The 18710-nt window shown below is 44.7% G+C and overlaps 1 protein-coding gene across 1 annotated transcript in view; it reads left to right on the top strand.

The window, feature by feature from the left end:
* Nucleotides 1-15032, top strand: part of LOC119381459 (uncharacterized) — a 48705-nt gene extending 33673 nt beyond the window's left edge. Inside the window, exons 3-7 of the mRNA XM_049413042.1 lie at nt 7109-7182; nt 10862-11099; nt 13727-13820; nt 14733-14760; nt 14856-15032. Coding sequence (XP_049268999.1) covers nt 7147-7182; nt 10862-11099; nt 13727-13820; nt 14733-14760; nt 14856-15032 — 573 coding nt within the window. The 5' untranslated portion in view covers nt 7109-7146. The remainder of the gene's footprint in view (nt 1-7108; nt 7183-10861; nt 11100-13726; nt 13821-14732; nt 14761-14855) is intronic.
* The last annotated feature ends 3678 nt before the right edge of the window (nt 15033-18710 follow it).

Here is an 18710-nt window from a genome sequence, read left to right as displayed (position 1 = left end):
GGCAAAAAGATGCGTCCCTTCGTCCGCACGCTTCGTGACGCTGAGCACTTTTCATTTTTTCTTTGAATGCGCGGCTTACTTTAAGTGTGACCGCGAGCACGCGCGGGCACATGGCGACATCCCGCGGCGGCCACGGTAACTATGCAGCTCACGATGCTATAATCAGCTAACGGTCGTGGACCTTAGGTAGATGACGCAGTAATTTGGGTATATGGCATCATTTGTTGAGAGAAGACGGAGCAATTTTTAGCTGAATTTAAGAATTGTAAATTGCAGGCCGCGTGCTGCGCGATCACGTTTGGCTCGCGTGTTCTCAGGAGCCTCTACTAACGATCGGCAACGTTTTCTGACAATGCTGAAAAATTGTTGCCGGGCCCCTTTAAGACGTCTGCCGCCACAGAAAAAGTAATTGCGAAGGCAGCGAGCAAGTATCGTATTTCGCCTATTATCTAGGATATTGAGTGACATTTCTTGAAAATACCCTTCGACGATGTTTTTTTAACAGCGGTTTCGAAGATCTAGGAGAATACTGCCAGCACACGTGGTTCATCTGGAACGTTAAGGAAATGTCTAGAAATTGTATTCCATTATTCTGAGGCACCTCCTTAGTAAAGCTCAGCCCACCTCCATTTAATTCAAATTTGTTGCTCACGGAAGTTACCACCTTTTCAAAGTCCTAACCACTACAGAAGATCAAGTAATCGTCCGCATAACGAAAAACCTTAATAACCGAATTACCTAAGGCGCCTTCCAAACGATTGTCAATCTTGCTAAGGTATAAATCACTAAGAACCGGAGCAACCTTAGAACCAATACATATCCCTGATTTCTGCACATAAACGCCTTCCTTCCAACCTACAAGCGTCGACTTTAAATACATGGAAAGGATTTCTCGAAATGCCCCGGTAGAAATACCACATTTACCGGTGAAAACCGTCTGGTGCGCTTGTTCTTTAATACATTCATTAACACAATTTAACAAGTCCTCATGCGGCAAAGAATAATACAGGTCTTCAATATCCATACTAAAAGCTTTACAACAGCCGGGGTTCTCCTCTGAGAGGAACTGAACTAGCGCCTGAGAATTACGCATACGAAAAGGGTCTGAAAAACTCAAAGGGGTTAAGCAGTTCTGCAAATAACTAGATACAGCGACTTGCCAGGTGCCTTGCTCTGAAACGATTGCTCGAAATGGGATCTCGTTTTTATGTGTTTTGGCTGAAAAAAACAATTCTAAAGTAAGTGATTTAGCCTTCTTGACATTACAAGCTATTCTCTCAAGATTATGTCTTAACAAAAGGTCGACAGCACGTTGCCTAACTACCGATGGCTTAAGTTTTACCGTCCTAAAATTCTTTTCTACGGCTGTTAATGCTTTTTCTGAGAACAAACTGTCCGGCATAATTACAAAATACCCTTCCTTATCTGAAATTACTGGCCTGAGTTTCTTCTCGACACAGTAATTAACCAAAGGCCGGATAGGATCAGAACACTTGAGAAGCATATTAGAACCCTTGATGCTAGCAACGCAGTCTGAAATGCAGTGGGAACGCTCTTCTTCAGGAACAAGTCTAGTGATTGTACGCGGCAAACTTAAAACGTCGATTGGTTTCAGGTTCGGCTTAAAACAGTATTTAGGACCTAAGGCTAGGGTTTTGCAGTGACTATCATCTAAGGCAGCTCCTCCAAGGACAAGCAAGTTATCTTGCGGTGAAACAGTAGAAATAATCTTCCTCTTACATGGTTGAAGTTCTCGAAGTTTTACCCTCCATATGAAACTTCGACAACTTCAACCATGTAATAGGAAGATTATTTCGACGATAACTTATTTGGCGCTTTATCGAGGTTCAGGATGGGTGCATAGTGGACGTACTCGGTTCTATCCCGCCCAGCCATGGCGCAGCGGGGGAAAGAACGAAGAGCGGCTGTAATGTTAATCTACAAAATATTCGAGAAGAAGCACTTGCGGCGCTAGTCTTAGGGCGAGAAGACGCTCGGTAAGCGAGAAAACACGCAGCAATAAAATACATGTGGCGACGCCGCTTTCAAGTTCCCGCAACAACTCTATACGTGGCGTCACCAATTTGACAGCGTCTGCTGTAGTACCTGCGTAATTATCTGTCACTAAGAATCAATGGCGTTATGTTCTAGTGGATCGAGATACTTAACGTGACAAGAATCTGGAAGTTTCGTTGAGACAACGGGGTCAAAATAGGAAAGACTTTGAAATTTGTGACGTCACACTGAGATTCGCGTGCCCAGGTTTTGGCGAGAAACTCAAAAACGAGATATCAGCCTCTACTTTGTCTTTAGTAATCAACCGATGACTGCGAAATTAACGACAGCAGCGTTCAGGAAAAAAGTCACTTTCGATGTAAGGGCGAAGTAGTAAATGCGATAGCAACAAATGGTAATGCTATACGAAGCAAGCTTAGCAGCTCACACCTTTTGCATGCGATCTGGCGCAAGGAAACGCTGCCGCTGCAGCGAGCGAAGCCATATCGTGCTGTGTATGGAATGAACGGGAACTTTGTGATGTGAACGGAGCGTACACGAAGCTATGAGCCGTTTGCTGATCCCTGTATATACGGGGTGTTTCAAGAAGCGTGTCGAAAAACCTAAAAAAATTAGGGAAATGCGATATTTCTTCGATGTCGTCACATTTGCTTCTTCTATAGCGGCAGGCATCTTAAGATGGCTAAAGACATCATCTGGGACAGTAATTAAGAAAGTTAAATTAGTAAACTTTTTAATTAGTTCATTTAGGTGGTTATGTGAAATCGGAGAATTGAAGTTCTTCATGCGAAGAACCCATCGCAGCTTTGAGATATAGAAAAAGCGGCCCCTAGTAATTATTGTGGCGTAATGAAAGTCAACCAAATTCAACGGCGAAGACCACTGAATTTGGCTGAATTTCATGACTGAATTTCATTACTTACTAGCGGCCGCTTTTTCGAAATCTCAAAGCTGCAAATTGATCTTCGCATGAAGGACTTCAATTCTCCCATTTGACATAACAATCTAAATGAAATAATTAAAAAGTGACAAATTAAAAAATGCGACAAACTAAAATTATCCGATTAACACCGAATTTTATGGGCGATCGAGTTGTTACACGCCTGGTTATTTTGTGTTAATGACTCTACAATCAATGCTGCGCGTTTTGTGTTCCTCCGCAGAGCTCTGCAAAGCATCGTTGCCAATCTGCAGACCAGCACCGCGGGGCTCTCCCGTTTGCGGACGTGAGTATTCTCGTTACACAGTGGCGCAGTGATTGTGAACATATCTCTGTGACACAAACGAACGGTACTGGCACCGGCGGTCTGAGCGAAACCTCTCATCAGCAGGCTCGCGCTTAAAATGCAGGACGTGTGGGCGGGTGACCGCGTTCGATGTTACAACGATGTGCGCAGTGAAAAGTGAAAATTCAAAGCACCAGATGCTTGGCCGCCTTTCTTTGTGAACACAGCATTCTCAATAGGAGGTTTTTCAAAAGCAGATAGCGTTCTTACAAGTGTCGTCCAAGCACAGGCGTTGCCCTGCAGAGCCAGCCAAGTGGCGGCTGTTCAAAAACCATTTACAGTGTGCGTATATTATAACAACGTTAACCAGCGTGGTAACTGAAGCCTAATGAAGTTAGAATAAATAGAAAAACGTCTCTCTCTTATAGTCGAGAGTGAATGTAAGCATGAAATGGCTGCCGGCAAAGCAGATTGGTTGGAGGTGATACTAGCCACCATCTCAATATGGATATAGTGAATGTTCGCAAGGGCACAAACTACTGCACTTGTGAGGTCGACATCATTGAAATGAACGATGCAGAAGCGTATGCGGCTACGACGGTATTCAGGCTTGAAAGCTTACACAGCCGAAATGAACCTGTTTTGAACTTTTTTTTCTCCCTTTTGCATCTCGTGGAGCAGTTCCCAAAGCTGTGGGACATGACTCTCGCGGTATACGCGGACGCGAGATTGAAAGAAAACTAGCGGTGGCGTCCCACACGACAGCTTCTGAAGAAATGAAGAAACTGCTCTTACGCCACTCGAAGCAGCTTCTGGTATTCCTCGGTGCCGCTGGCCAACAGCTCTCGGTACACGTTGGTTTGCATACCGAGATACTTGTTGACATAGGCGTTGTCAGGGTTCCCCACTAGGGGAGGGGGGTAAACATTTATCGCAAACATTTATCGATCCACAACTGATATTCCTCGTACACAGAGCAATTGAGAGCTTATTTTTCTATGACGTCACGTGAATAGGCTGCTGGCGTCACGAATTGTGACGAAAGACGGATAACGCCAGGGGAGATCAACGCGCTCGTTCTTTGTATTTTCTGAGGATGTTCAGGGGCCTTTTAAAAACACTATGCAATGCATTACGATCGTAATTGGATCGTGTTACTTGCTTCCCCTCTCTCTATACCTTACTGACTTGTTTCTCACTCCCAAAAATATAACAGAGGGCTTTAAGCACCCATACAATTCATGCTCGAATTAGTAACTGCAGCACTATCCAGTTTTATTTCTCAGCTTCTTTGCGTGCTCGTATGTCCTGTAATATTTGTAACTTCTGAGTTTTTTCACTCAAGCCTTCCGTTCACGTTGTCACGTGCTGTGTATACATTTGTGTACGCGATGTGGTTTTGAGTGACGTCAAAGAAAAGCAGCATAAACTGGTCCTTGGGTGGAGGTTACTGCAATCATACTTGATTTGTATTAATTTAACTTGCAGTGTGCTGCGTATCTTTAATGGTTAATTTGCATGCGTGTTGACAGATAGGATATTTGAAACGCGGCCAAAGGCGATATATATTAAAAGAACTTGTGCGTGTGCTTCGAGCCGGTGATTAAATTATTTAGACGCGAGGGCGCAATATGGCCGACTGCACAATTAATACATATGTAGATACTCTGTAAACATCATGGTTCATCACAATAGTTTCATAGCGCCACCTTAACTCCTTAACTTTATTGCAACTAAGAATTCAGCGCCTTTTTGTAATAAATTATTCATAAGTTGACGCGTGCATCAGCTTGCTTCGCTCCTGAAGAAGATAAACTCAGTATAGGCGCATTTAAAATATTCGAAATTTCAGGTATATATCGTATAGTCTTTGCCGTTCGATGTGTTTACGATTCGAGAAGTCACTATTCAAAATTTTCGTATATTTGTCTCTATTCGAACATGGGGGATAACAACGCTTGATTCAAGTCGCAAGGCAAAGCAACTTATGCAAGTGGCGACTGTTCAGTGCCATTCTGCTTAAACGAATTAGTCGTTGCTGTGCAGAACCATCACTCCCAATGCGAGTGCAAAGGCAGACAACATATCCGCTAAATAATATCTAGTTAGGTCACGTTTGCAGTTGTCTCCTTCTCTTGTACGGGCTACGCGCGAACTAGCTATGACAACTTAGACAAACCAAATGTGATAATTTGGCCGCTCTCAGACCATCTTTGCATTGATTTAAAGCAGTCTGCGATGCTCCAGTATCGCCGACACCTCACTTTAAAGGAGCACAATATGTCATCTGCATACGTCTGTATGATGACGTCCTGATCACATATTAATTTAATGTCATTCATTGTTACCGTAAGATAAGCAGGTGATTGAAAGTCTTTCAGACTTACAACTGTATCAAATGTGCAAGCTTTTCAGTTGACGTGGGCGATTGAGAACAGGCTTAGAGTACCGAAACTTTACTAAAATTTAAGTATATCTATGATTATAAGTTGGATAGCCACTACAAGGCGAGTAGAACTCGTGGCTCATGATCATCTATGTCTCGAGGAGCCCAAGCTGAAACGAACATTCGTGAACAGTTTTCTCTCGGGGTGACCAAATCGTGTGTTAATATGTACAGGGCTGCGTGGTATGATATGCCTGGTTGTGAGCCGCTTTGTTGCACCGACTCTGCGGTTCCGTTGCATTGATCCTTATACTTCTGACAGCAGCAATTGTTGCTATTTTGTGTAGTCACGTGACATTTCTACGTGCACCCAGGGCATACTGCGTGTGGGGAAAGTATCCGGAACTGTTGACCAGCGCCTGCCGCAGCTTCCGGGAGCGAAAGAGTTCCGGTTTTGTCACCGACGGTACGTCTCATATTGTAATAAGTGCATATATCACGTGGTATTTCACATACGGTGTACGTTTTGCAAATTAAGAACCAACGTGCGTGTGTGGGAATACCACGAGTGAATCACAAAGTTTTTCCGTGCTACCCATAGGCAGAACTAGGCAGGTATGTGACTATAGTCATCGAAGAATGAAGGAAGGTTTAGTCGAAGAATACGCCTTAGCGAAAAAAAAAAGAGAGAGCAAGCATCGGCTAATACTGACCAAACGTACGCTGCTATCACGGAATGTGCATTCTAACATCCCGTGACTCTGACTTCGTATCGTACTATTTCTCTAGTACTGTTGCACGACTAGTGCAGCGCATTTAACACCTGCGGTGCAGTGCCACTTATTAAGGGTCGGCGCTGCCCGTACTGATCCCGAATTCGAGTTAAACCTGACCCGAAAGAGTGTGCATGATTCAGGCGTCTGTCCGCTTAACGCCGTGCATACTCGGGGATCATTGGGTGCGCGCTAAAGAAAGTGTGTCTTAGTGTAGATTTCTGAAGACGCTTAAGTTGTTTTAATTGAGCAAATAAGCGATGCTGTCCTGCAAGTTTCCTAACGTTTATAAGAGGTTTCAGAGCGCTGCACACACGCCCAAAAAAGACAGAACTTCAGAGGAAGATGGAGGAAAGAAGTGATGAGAAATCGTTGAACAGGGAAAGTCGATTGAAACAACGTGTTGCTGCCCTGACGAAGACAAGTCCACTTGTCGAAACGTTGGCTTCAGCGACATTCCCTGCTCAACCATTTCTAATTAGTCATCACCCATATACGTGTAACTTCACAGTGTTAACGAAAGCGCAGGCCCGTATAAAGTTGCGGCAACAAAGTTTACCATGGCTATAGATGCCAGGTAATTTCCTCGAAGATGACGAATCAATATTTTTTGCGAAGCTGTGAACTTCGAAGGTGAGATATATTCCGAGATCAGCCAGAATGCACGTGAAAACACACTTGTTTTTATTATTATTACTGTGGCGCAGACGGGCACGACCTCTCTCTACCTTACGTGGTTCTGCACATGACCTTCGCTGGCTGGCCGCTTAGTAGCGCTACGGTAAGGATGTACATTTTGATTCGTTCTCAGTGTGCATGGGCAACCGCAGAAAAGCGTATGCAGCGTTCAGTAATTATAACTGCACAGTGAGGTTTTTCCCCCTCTTTATAGAGTCTGCCCCGTAGCACTATCCCATCAGTCGTGCATAGGGTCCTTGTTGTCGGTCCACGACCTTTCGTCGAGACTTTCCTTCTTCTTTCTGCCTCTTGGTGTTTCTTGCGCGTCTGGCGCTACGGTATCATGTCCTTCTTTCGCTCCAAGACACTACATTGGAAAACTACATTGGGAATGGCGGGCAGCGGAAATGAAGGTATTGGGCACCGATCTATGCCTTGAAGAAGAAGTGATCACAATAGGCGCGGCATAAAACAAGCTAAGAAGCTAAAATGAAGAGGAAGAGCTGAAATATTTTTCGGGGGCCTTCAACACATGCCAGGAACAAGAAATCTGGAAGATCCCACGCATTGTGGGAATAAAGTTCATGCGAAGCAGTCAGGCAGTAGCAGTCTGTGCCGGATTGTTCACTGTGAGACAAGTGTTACGGGGTGGTTGGTCGACTTGGTATAAACTTAGTAGTTGCGCGCATGTCGTGTGTTTGCCAGGCACGCCGAGTACACGGACGTGTAAACGGTAGCTCATGGTCTGACGTAACGTCGGCACTCTCGTTAGAAGAAAAAAAAAAAATTCACCATCTCCCGCTAAAGGGAACCATGTGGGGATGCGAAGGAGCGCATGGGTCGACTTAAAGTTCAGTTCATCACGGGCACCTTGCCCGATGTTAACTCGTCCTTGCATGTGGAGCCCACCATGAATTCACTGTTGCTGCTGTTGCTGTTACTCATCCCGAACTCTTGTTGGAGCACGCCACGCGGGTTCATGGCGCGTCTGCAGAATCTCATTCCCCGATGCCATCACGTGATTGCCGAAAGAATGTAAGGGGGAGAGGCCGCGGCGTCTAACCCAGCCCCTTACACAGGCCCGAACGTGCTCACACGTGGTTTTGTCTGCGTTACGCCAAGCTAGGACAGCTTACGGCAGCGCTGGCCCCTAAAGTGCTCTGCACGTATCATCATCAAGGCGGTCGAAGAACAAGACGAAGAAGACTTCTCCTTGGCGCGAGCGCGCGCTCAGTATGTTACAGATAGCTATGGTAGGTTTCAGAAAGCGGACGGTCGCCAATGGAACTACGGACAAAGCCCAGCGCAAAAGCTGCTTCGTATCTAAAACACCTCATATGAATCGTAGCGCGTTATGGCACCCCGTATTAATTCCTATGTGAACCGTAACGCATTATGACTTTACGTATTCCTATGTGAACCGTAACACGTTATGACTCCCCGTACTCCTAGTGAACCGTCACCGTTACCAGTGGTGGAAGTGCCTCTCCAGACTGCTCGAAAAGAGAGCTACATGTGCTTGTGATACTGTAACATGCGAACTGTGACATTATGACATGCTAAACATGACATTTCATAGCAACTGCTCCGAACCTGCCTTGAAACAGCACTGTGAAAATGAAGACGAGAAACTTTAACCGTGTGACCATTTCGCAAGTCTGAAAGAAACAGTAAAAAATCTGTGTAATCAAATCCTAGTATGTAGATTTATCGGCTCTAATCTCATTTATGCAACAAGAGCTGGCATATCAAGCAAAACAGCTAAACAGCTTTTTTGTTTTTTAACTTGACATGCAGGCTATTTTGGTGAAATGTGAAAATTACCGTGCTTGCCTTGATCTCATACCAATTATCGACTGCTGCTTTCGCAAGTAATATGTGACTATGGTTACTTCTATTATGTGCTGTTCAACTTTACTGGTTTGATCTCATTTGTGCCACAAGTATTTGTATCTCAGATATGTAGCTCATTTCACGGCACATTCAATAACCCTCTCTTTAACTGTTCATTTCTTGCAATTTGAATATTGAATTGAATTTTAATTTTATTTAGAGTCAGTGTCTGGGATGAAGGGGCTAAAGGCAGATGAAACTGCCTGACAAAGTCCCCCTACCCATACATCGCTCGGGGGTGGAAAACCGCGTGAACATAGTTCAACAATACAGAAACAAAAAAAGGTCTAAATGTATGCAACAGCCTACAGGCAACTAAATATACAAAAGTAAGATGGTAACGTTTTATGCATACCATAGTAATACGTAACAAGGAAATATTTGTACAAGCAATAATGCTAATCAGTGTTACGAAAACAGTATACAAGAAATGGGGAAAATTTTTTAAAATAAAATACTAAGCGATATAAAGTCCGCAAGGAAAGCTGCGTAACGTAAAGGAGTGTTAAGAGCTAAGCAAAAAGTAATCTTTCTAAGCAAAAGGTAATCTTTAATCCTTTTCCTGAGGCTGTATGCCGAACTGCAGTCCTGAATCATATTGGCGATTTCTGGATTATAATTAGGGAAATGTGGTATCAACTAGGCGAGCGTCTGAGTACCATATTTAGTTCTGAACATGGGTGTCCTAAGTCGATTATGCCTTAGGTGATATTGTGAATTATTAGTTAACGAAGATGAGGACAGGGTGTGTGGGTCATGCAAAATTTGTCTATGTGTATGCGTAGCAAGCCTTAGTTAGAATAACTGATCTACTTTGAGTATGTTTAGCTTTGAAAAGGATGGCGCTGAGTGGCCATTTAGTTTAAGGTTTTCTATGCAACGCACTGCTCTTTTTTTGTAAAATTATTAACATATCAAAATTTGTCTTACGAGTGGTTCCCCATATTAGTAGACAGGAGTGTAAATGAGAATGACCAAGGACATAATATAACTGTTTCAACCATTTAGGCGCCTGGTTCTAATATAGTGCAATATTGAAATTGACCTGCACATACTTGCGTGAAGCTTGTTTACGTGAGGTGTCCAGCTCATGTTCTCTTCAAAAATAACACCTAGAAATTTATAAGTAGGAATCCGTTCGATAGCGGAGTTGTTAAATATAATTACAGGCATTATAGTGGTCAGGTTTATTACGGCTTTTGAAAATAATATGCTTAGTTTTTTTTTACATTTAGTTGAAGTTGGCTTAAATGTAACCAGTTTGATAGTTCAGTTAGCCATCTGTTAGCTACCTTTTAAGTTGGAGTAAATGTTTACCTGTAAAAAAAAAGTACTTGTATAGTCTGCATAGAGAATTATGTCAGAAGTTCACAGTGTGTTCACAATCTCATTCATATAAAGAATAAAGAATAACGGATGGAGCCTTGAGGAACGGCATATTTTATTGGTTGTGTTTGGGAACAAGAACCATTTAGGCTGGTAAACTACACTCTGTCGGATAAATAACTGCGTATCGGATTTCATGCCATTTACTTTGTATGTTGTCCTGTAAAATATCCTTGATAATAGACATTAACATTAATGAGACGCTTCGGAGATGCTTTGCACTACAGGAGTTGTATGGCATATTTTGCCATCTTCTAGTAAAACACCAATAGCTGCTCCAACTAGCATTTGTTGGCCTCGTAATCTGCTGCAAAACGTAAGAAATCACTGCCATCACTGCGTTATGACTCCGCGCGTTCCACGATTAACAATAACGCGTTACCTTACACGGATGCACGGTTTCCTTAAGAAAGTAGCTCGCCAGGATGCCTGCGCATTAAAACTGGCGCATCGTTCTTTAAAGAAGTAAATGCATAGTCTCTACAGAGGTTCTGGTTTTTCAGCTGGAGAGCCCATTGCAGCTGTGGTCGGTGGTGCAGCAGGTGGCGCTCACCCTGGCCGTGGCGGAAGAGGCGCTCGAGTTCGAGCACCGATCCCTGAGCGAAGACCACGTGCTCGTCAAGAAGGCGCACCACGACGTGCTCTCCTACAGGCTCAACGGGCGCGTGCTGCACGTGAACACTTTCGGCGTGCATGCCTTCCTCGTCGACTTCTGCGCGTCCCGCCTGAGACCACGCGGAGGTAAATGCCGAGTCGAGTGCTTGTGCCTGGATGCGAAAGACAGAGAAGTATTTTATGAAACCGTTAAGCGCACAAAGACGGGAACAAGAAGACGACACACAAGCGTGTGAACGTGAGCAGCGAAAAGCCTGACATATGCAGCAAGAAACACGCCACGAGGTTCGTGTCCTGCAAATGCAGTTGTCGTGTATAAGGTTCCGCTCTCATGTGGACGTGGTTTACCCTCGGCCAAACTGGCCGATGTATCAATGATCGCCTACGAGAACATGCCAACAATTTGAAGCAAAAGTCAGGCAGCAACATGGTCTTACATTGTGCAACTTGCGGTTGTTTAAAAGCGCTCTGTGTGTCGTCTTCTTGTTCCCGTCTTTGTGCGCTTAACGGTTTCATAATGTCAGTGTACCAACTAGCTCGGACCCAGCCTCTTATACAGAGAAGTATTTATTTCCCTGTAAAAGCGCAAGAACTTCTCGGACCAGTAGCCAAAGCCTTGTTAGAGGTTAAGATACGATCCAACGACGTCATTGCAAACTATCTGTTCACTTGTTTCCCTCTTGCCAGGCCTGAGATAACTGATTTCGTACAAAACGGCGAAAGAAATTCAAGTGAGAAATAATTGGCTCGCCATGCCGGCCCTGCTATATAAAGTGGATGTTTGCAAAATCTGTTGAACACCACCACTTCAACAGCTCAAGGGGTACGCAATACCTTACCGCTCTACAGTAATGGTAGTCATAATGTAAAGGAAATGCAGTAAGGAAGAGATGGTGCGTATACGGTAGACATTCTCAGGTCATGGCCGGTAACTTACAATTGTTACTATAGCGGAAAGTGTGCAACCATTGTATTTTGCCACTTCTAACATCTGGGGCGAAAACCTGGAGAATATCGAAGGGTTGTAAAAGCGTCCGTAATTGGGTTCTGGGTTCATACCTGCTGAGGAAGCAGCGCGAAAGACAAAGATAGGAAACAAACCTCCCTGTTTGGACTTCTCTCTTCTTTGTCCTATCTTTGGCGCTGTTTTCTCAGCAAATAAAAAAACTGGAAAAAGATATTGACCACCAAGCGCACAATGGAACGAAAAATCACAGGCACAACCCGAAGACATATGAAGACAATGGAGTGGATCAGAAAAGAAACACGGGTGGCCGATGCCCTAATCATCATAAGTCCTTGTTGTATGTTTTACGCTAAAACTCTTCCAAATACGTCTCATGTGATCTTCGCCAACTTGCCTACATATCGGAGTTCGCAACGTGTATCCAGCACAGCAAAGACACCGACAACGAGACAGCTAATAACATTTTACGCATCCCCTTCCTCGGCACTTCATCTGCTGTGAATTGGGAGCGTCTTTCTTGGGCGCGGATGGCAGACCCTGAGCTGGAAGCGCCGCGTGACCACCTCCGTTCTCTACTTATGCAACTGGTTTCTCAGCCGCTTCTATCGACCGGTTTCTCGCGACATATCAGCTGCCACACATCGTAATCCTTATTCCGGCTGCTTTTCGTCGTGCGATTTCATTTACACTGATTTGACATCTGCCTTCCCAACGTTCGAGCCCCTCAATACCTCCTTACACAGCGGCACGTCTGGCCGAGCATTAACTAACACCGATGTTCGCCAGTGGGCCTGCTCGTGCCTCGCTTGCCAGACTACCAGGGTAACCCGCCACAGAACTCCCAGGCAATGTTTCTTGTCACCTGGCTGTCGCTTTGACCACGTCCGGCTCACCAAAAGTAGCACAACGCTCCGGTGCTTGGCCGAGCTGGACGCCGAAGCAGTCGCCACCCCGCTTCTGCCTCTCGCCTCTTCCCATAAGCCGTTCGCCTTCGTCGGAGAAAAAAAAAACAAACGACGACGCCGTCACGTCACTCTCTCACTGCTTGATTGTGGTAATTACATTCATTTATCAAGAATGCCGTCGCACGACATAGACAGACGTTGAAGATGAGTCTGAAGTGTATTTTAATTGGCTTCTTTTCTCTCCTTCTGGTGAGGAAGCGTCATGTTATTGCAAAATGTTGTTTGGAATTGACAATTTCTTTCAGCTTTTGTCGGACAGCGTGACAAGTCCCGAAGTATAGAATGGCCTATGTTTTTTATTTTGCAGGCAGCCTGTACAGAGTCTGCATCCGATGACTGAGTGTTCTGCAATTTTCGTATTCACATATATCATTTACAGCATTCCATAAAAAACATTTCCAAATCCATCACCGCACCCATAGCTTCGCATCGATTAAAGAAAAAAAAAAGTCAAGCTACAGCATAGCGCGAGTAAACATGCTATAACATGTTGTTTGAAAGTTGCTTGAACCTTGAATTCAGCGTTGTGTTGTTATCCTCTACCGCTTTTTCTTTTCTGTGGTTTGTAGGTAACTCAAGTTTAGCGCTCCATACGTATGGTTCGATTAAAACCGTTACTGGGTCTATATATTGCAAACGCATACGAACGTGTCAACGTGAACACACACTCCAGTGCAATTCGCGTTAGAGCATGAACGGATAGTACGCGCCTCAGTAGTGGATAAATTACACAGCGATCGATGCAAAGCGGACGTTAACCTGAATAAAATAAAATACCACTGTGTACTTACTTGACCCATATTCGCCTGTCTCTGTCTCAGACGTGAAGCCCTTGTTCACCGACCTGAAGAAAATGCCGAGGAACAAGTGCGAGGCCATGGGGGAGACGTTCTTGAAGATCTGCAACCTCGTCGGGTGAGTGTGAATTGTGCGAGTGCATGCAACGCGATGCGCAGTGTACAATCATATAGACTGATGCTGCCATTCAAGAAGCCTTAAAAGGGTGCCGACACCAATTTTGTAAAGTGAGTTTGCTACACAGTACAGATCTCCTGTATAGACAGACGGTTCTGAGCCAGTGTGAAACACAGTACATACTGATAAGATATTTAATTTTGATTTTAAAGTCAATTTCCGCATGGTACACCTGCTGACATCGACCCTAGCTAGCGTGTCGTCAGCCTGCAGTTCTGTTGACTTCACTGTTGACTGATTCTGTTGATTTCACGCACAAGTATGGATAGTTGCGATTACGTTACGTAACAAAACTTTCAAAATGGCCGCTTGTGCGTCACCAACGGAGTCGCGGAGCGGAGCGGCCGTGAAAACGTCACGATATCTTGAGCGAGCACGTGACGAGAGGCTCATACCGTGTTGTGACGTCAGGATACAGCAGGAACTGAAACTAGCTTTCAAAAACATGCTATAATTTTTCGGGGTGTACTCGCGCACAGCAGCACATTTTCTAGTCTCGTGGGTATAACCATTCATTTGACAAAAAAAAACACAAATCATAGGGGACCATAATTCTTGTTTGAGCGGTGGTGTAGTAGTTATGAGGTAACCTAAATTAATTGAAGTGGACGAAATATCGCCCTTTCCGTGGGTGGGATATATACATCAAGCAGCGCAAACAGCGTGGATCTCACACGAGACAACTACATGCCATGAGGACGAGCAGGTGGCAGCATTTTGATGGAGGAGAAATGCAGAATGGTCTCCTGTACTTATTTTCAGGTACACAATAAAGAATGCTAGGTGGCCATTTTAATGTGTAGTCCCGCAGTAGGGCGTGTCTCGTGATAGTATCGTTGTTTTGGTTTGCAGATGCGAACAGTCCATGGGCAGAAATCCGGTATCCGTCGTAGAATTGCCTGCTATACGTATGAATCGTGCAACATATCTACGCCGGCGCGAATGCAGCGATGAGCCCTGGCTGTACTGCCCAAGACGAACGTGGCTGCCCTGGAAGGGCTGACCAGGAGTCTGGCCAAGAGGTTCGAGAGCCGCTTCGCCGCAGCCGTGGACGAGGCCGAGCAGGAGGCATGGTGCGACCTGTGCTTCTGGCTGGACGAGATGCCCTACTGCGCCAGCGCCACAGAGCTCGCTCTGCAGATGGCCATGTAGACAGGGTCACGTTTAGGCTTAGCAGTGACACGTCGTCTGGCCGTGTCTTCGTCGAGGAAGCGCGAGGCTCAGCTAGCACTCGAGCAGTTGTTTGCAAATTAAAGAGGAAGAAGCTGTGCTCATCACTTCCATCGGGAAAAGATAATCCTAGGCGGCAAAAGGCTCGCTCTAGAGGCAGCGAGGGTATAAACGCGTTGAAGTGCTGACATACTTAGTATTGGCGACATTCCTCGGGTGTTACTGTAATCACGATAGACAAATGTGACAGCGCATAAATACGGCAGTGCACAGATGTTCGTTTAATAGTAAGAACACCAATCGATTTTGAAGATGAAGCGAAAAAAAGTTCCAGCGATTCTGTTGATTTCGTCAACTTTGTTGCGACTGGCAGCAGTTGCTCTGTCGAGATTGCGCCTGTAGAGAAGCTTTACAAATAAAACCAACGAGAAATTTGTGTATTGCATGTTGTTCAAGCATGAAGGGCTTTTAGCTCCAGTTGTCGGCGACCTTCTGGGGACCCGGAGCCAGAACACAGACCTGGGCACTCAAACATATGTGGTCTCTGGTCCACAACCTTTTGTACAGAACCGCATTACATGCGCTAGGAACTTCCCAAAGAAGTTACCGAAAATGTTGCTTCTGAGCTCGTTTTCATGCTTCTTCACAGTTTTAATGAAGTGTCATCTCAAAGCAGTCTGCTTTGGCTGTTGCCATTTCATGCTTATGTCTACTCCCAATTACGGGAGCGCTTGCCTTTGTTACTTTTCAGCTTCCCTTTCATCCATTATTCACAACGATGCAATGTCACTGCTCGCATTACACCAGAATAATCTCAAGGAAAACAATTTCAGCCATTCAAAAATTCCCTAGGGATTTATGCTTAATATCATCCACGTTTTATGCACAACCTTTTACTTTATATCTGTGAAATTTAAACCGACTTTTGTCATAAAATTTCATGTCAGAAACTATTTATTTCGTTTAAATGCAATAAAGCTTCAAGGAGGCTTTTACATAATAACATATGGCATCTTGTTTAAATGCAGCGCCCGTAAACGCGTCTACTAACCGGCTCCTTTAAACACATTGTACAGCGAAACTGCGAATGGCTAATCTAAAACAGAATTCGTTCCGTCCTATGTGCGCAAACTCTCCGAACGCGTATGCGCCACAAACTGGGAAGCCCCACTGCTCACCACTGGTCCGTTTAAAATGAAGGGAACACACGGGTGGAAAACAGCAGCCAATATTTCTGGAAAGACTTTAATGAACCGCGGGGATGAACTCACCAGCGCTCGTGTGCGTCAAGACTCTTCTCTGTCTTCGTCTTCCGCGCATTGGGGCCGCACGTTTCAGCCACGCTGGTTAACCATCTGGAAAATCGTCACTCAGTACCTATCTTACCTAAGACAAATACTCGGAGAGAAATAATTATAAAACGAAGCAAGTTGTCTTGATGGTGCTGAGTTTCTAAACCACAACCCCCCGGTCCCCAGGCGACTTCCTCAACTACGCGGCAACACTACCACGCTTACTGCAAGTGAATAATATATCTAAATCTGATGAACCCGTTGTGCCAGCGGTACAAAGGAAATGCAAAAGCAGAGCTCACTGTAGTAAAAGTGGCGCACTTCCTCTGAAGCCTTCAGTGAAGTACTTCGTTGTAGTCGAATTTAAGTCCTCTGTACTACCTGGGAAGTCGTCATGGAGGATTGTGCACAGTAAAAAAATATGACTTTGAGAAAATTTGATGCCACCAATGCGTTTCGGTGACCGCGTGATGTGCCTCGTTTAAAACTAGCGGTGGAATTTTCACGTATAGGGTGCCTCGATGGCAGCGGCACCGCTTACAGGGTGAAGACACCTTTCGACCCATCCCGCGCCGCCGCTTCATCGCGGGGAGCCGTGCTGGTTCGAAAGTGTCAGGGGAGTGCTCTGGCTAGCGCCTTGGTGTTTAAGGTATTACATCAGTTCTTTGACCAAACGCTTTTCATCACGTCATTGTATTATTCATGCCATGACACATACTTTACGTTTTGTTTAATGCACATAAGGTTTTATTTATTATTTATTTATTATTTATTTATTTATTTATTATTTATTTATTTATTTATTCATTTAAAGCATACTGCGGACCAACACATTGGTCCAAGCAGGAGGGTCAAAAGAAACATCAAGTGAATCGTAACAGCAAGACTAAAAAAAACATGCATTCGTTGTATTAAACAGTCATCAATACGCTAAAGAGATAGCATGTCTCTGAAGCAACAAGACTATAACACATGTGAACACTAAACATCAAAAAGATAATTTCCAGTGATGAAGCAAAATTTTCAGTTGCGAAACTCTCCTGAGGCAGGCAATTCCAGTCTTTGTTATGGGAAAATAACTGTGTTTGTAAGCATTAGTTAAATGTCTTTAACTGTTATGGGAAAATAACTGTGTTTGTAAGCATTAGTTAAATATGTCTTTAACTGTTATGGGAAATAACTGTGTTTGTAGCATTAGTTAAATGTCTAACTGTTATGGGAAATAACTGTGTTTGTAAGCATTAGTTAAATAAGTGTTTAACTGTCATGGGAAAATAACTGTGTTTGTAAGCATTAGTTAAATATGGCAAATATGGGCGCCAGTGATCGATCATGTTTACGACGGGTTATCCCAGCAATGACTGATTGGACACAACATTGTACATATGATGTACCATGGAATCCTTTTTTCACTCGCCTGTCTCTGCTCAGAAATAAGGCGCTGGATCAACTTCCGCGTGCATACATACCGCGGACTGTTCAACATACTCGGGATAAGAATGACGCAGCTCCCTCTTGCTTTTCTTTACTGCACAAGTGGGCAGCACGGCGTCGACGCAGCATGATTTATCAATGGAGGTTGTCAGCCTGCACAGCTTGACACGAATCACAAAACGCAGCCAGAAAATGATGAAAAGGGAGACGCTGTCACGGTACGGCACCGTTTATTCGACATAGGATACATTGTAGCCCGCTTTGCAGAGGTTCTCATCATTTTCGTGTGCTTTGCCCTGAAAGTGGCCATCAGGCAAAGTTGTTTTAACTCGAAAGTGTTTTATACCGGGGTGGACCAAGATTTTCAATACGTTAGCAAAATGAACACCATAAAATGGCAAAGGAAAAAAAAAACTTTTCGTTGACAGGAGTCGAACCCATGACCTCTCGGTCCGGGACGATGGCTGCCGGGTGTTTAGGCCACTAAGTTACCGCCAAACACACAACGGAGGTTACATGAACGCGCCTTTTATCTTTCAGACTTTCCTCGCGCAGTGCTCTTGCATGGATGGATGGATGGATAGATGCTATGAGCGTCCCATTTATAACGGGTAGGTGACATGTGCGCCACCAGGCTCGAAAAAACGCGCCGTTGCTACGACCGTCCCATTCGGCGCGTTTCCAATAGAAGTGTAATTGCGTTTAACTCACTGCGAGGTGGTGGCTTTAGCCCAAGCCTCGCTCATAGCATCCATCCATATCGAAAAATAGCTCTCCGATGCTCGCCTGGAACGCCTGGAGAGCCTGGATGTCGCACCGCGTACCCCGCTCGCCCTGTGAAAATTAACTGCCAGGCTAGAAGGAAGACACGACGCGCGTAGCGTTTCTCTTCGCGTTTCACGACTCTCTGGAGGAGTGCATATCGAGTATCAGT

The sequence above is a fragment of the Rhipicephalus sanguineus genome, chromosome 2 (assembly GCF_013339695.2).
Source record: "Rhipicephalus sanguineus isolate Rsan-2018 chromosome 2, BIME_Rsan_1.4, whole genome shotgun sequence".
In the NCBI taxonomy this organism is placed as follows: Eukaryota; Metazoa; Arthropoda; class Arachnida; order Ixodida; family Ixodidae; genus Rhipicephalus; species Rhipicephalus sanguineus.
This window is presented reverse-complemented; position numbering and strand designations above follow the sequence as displayed.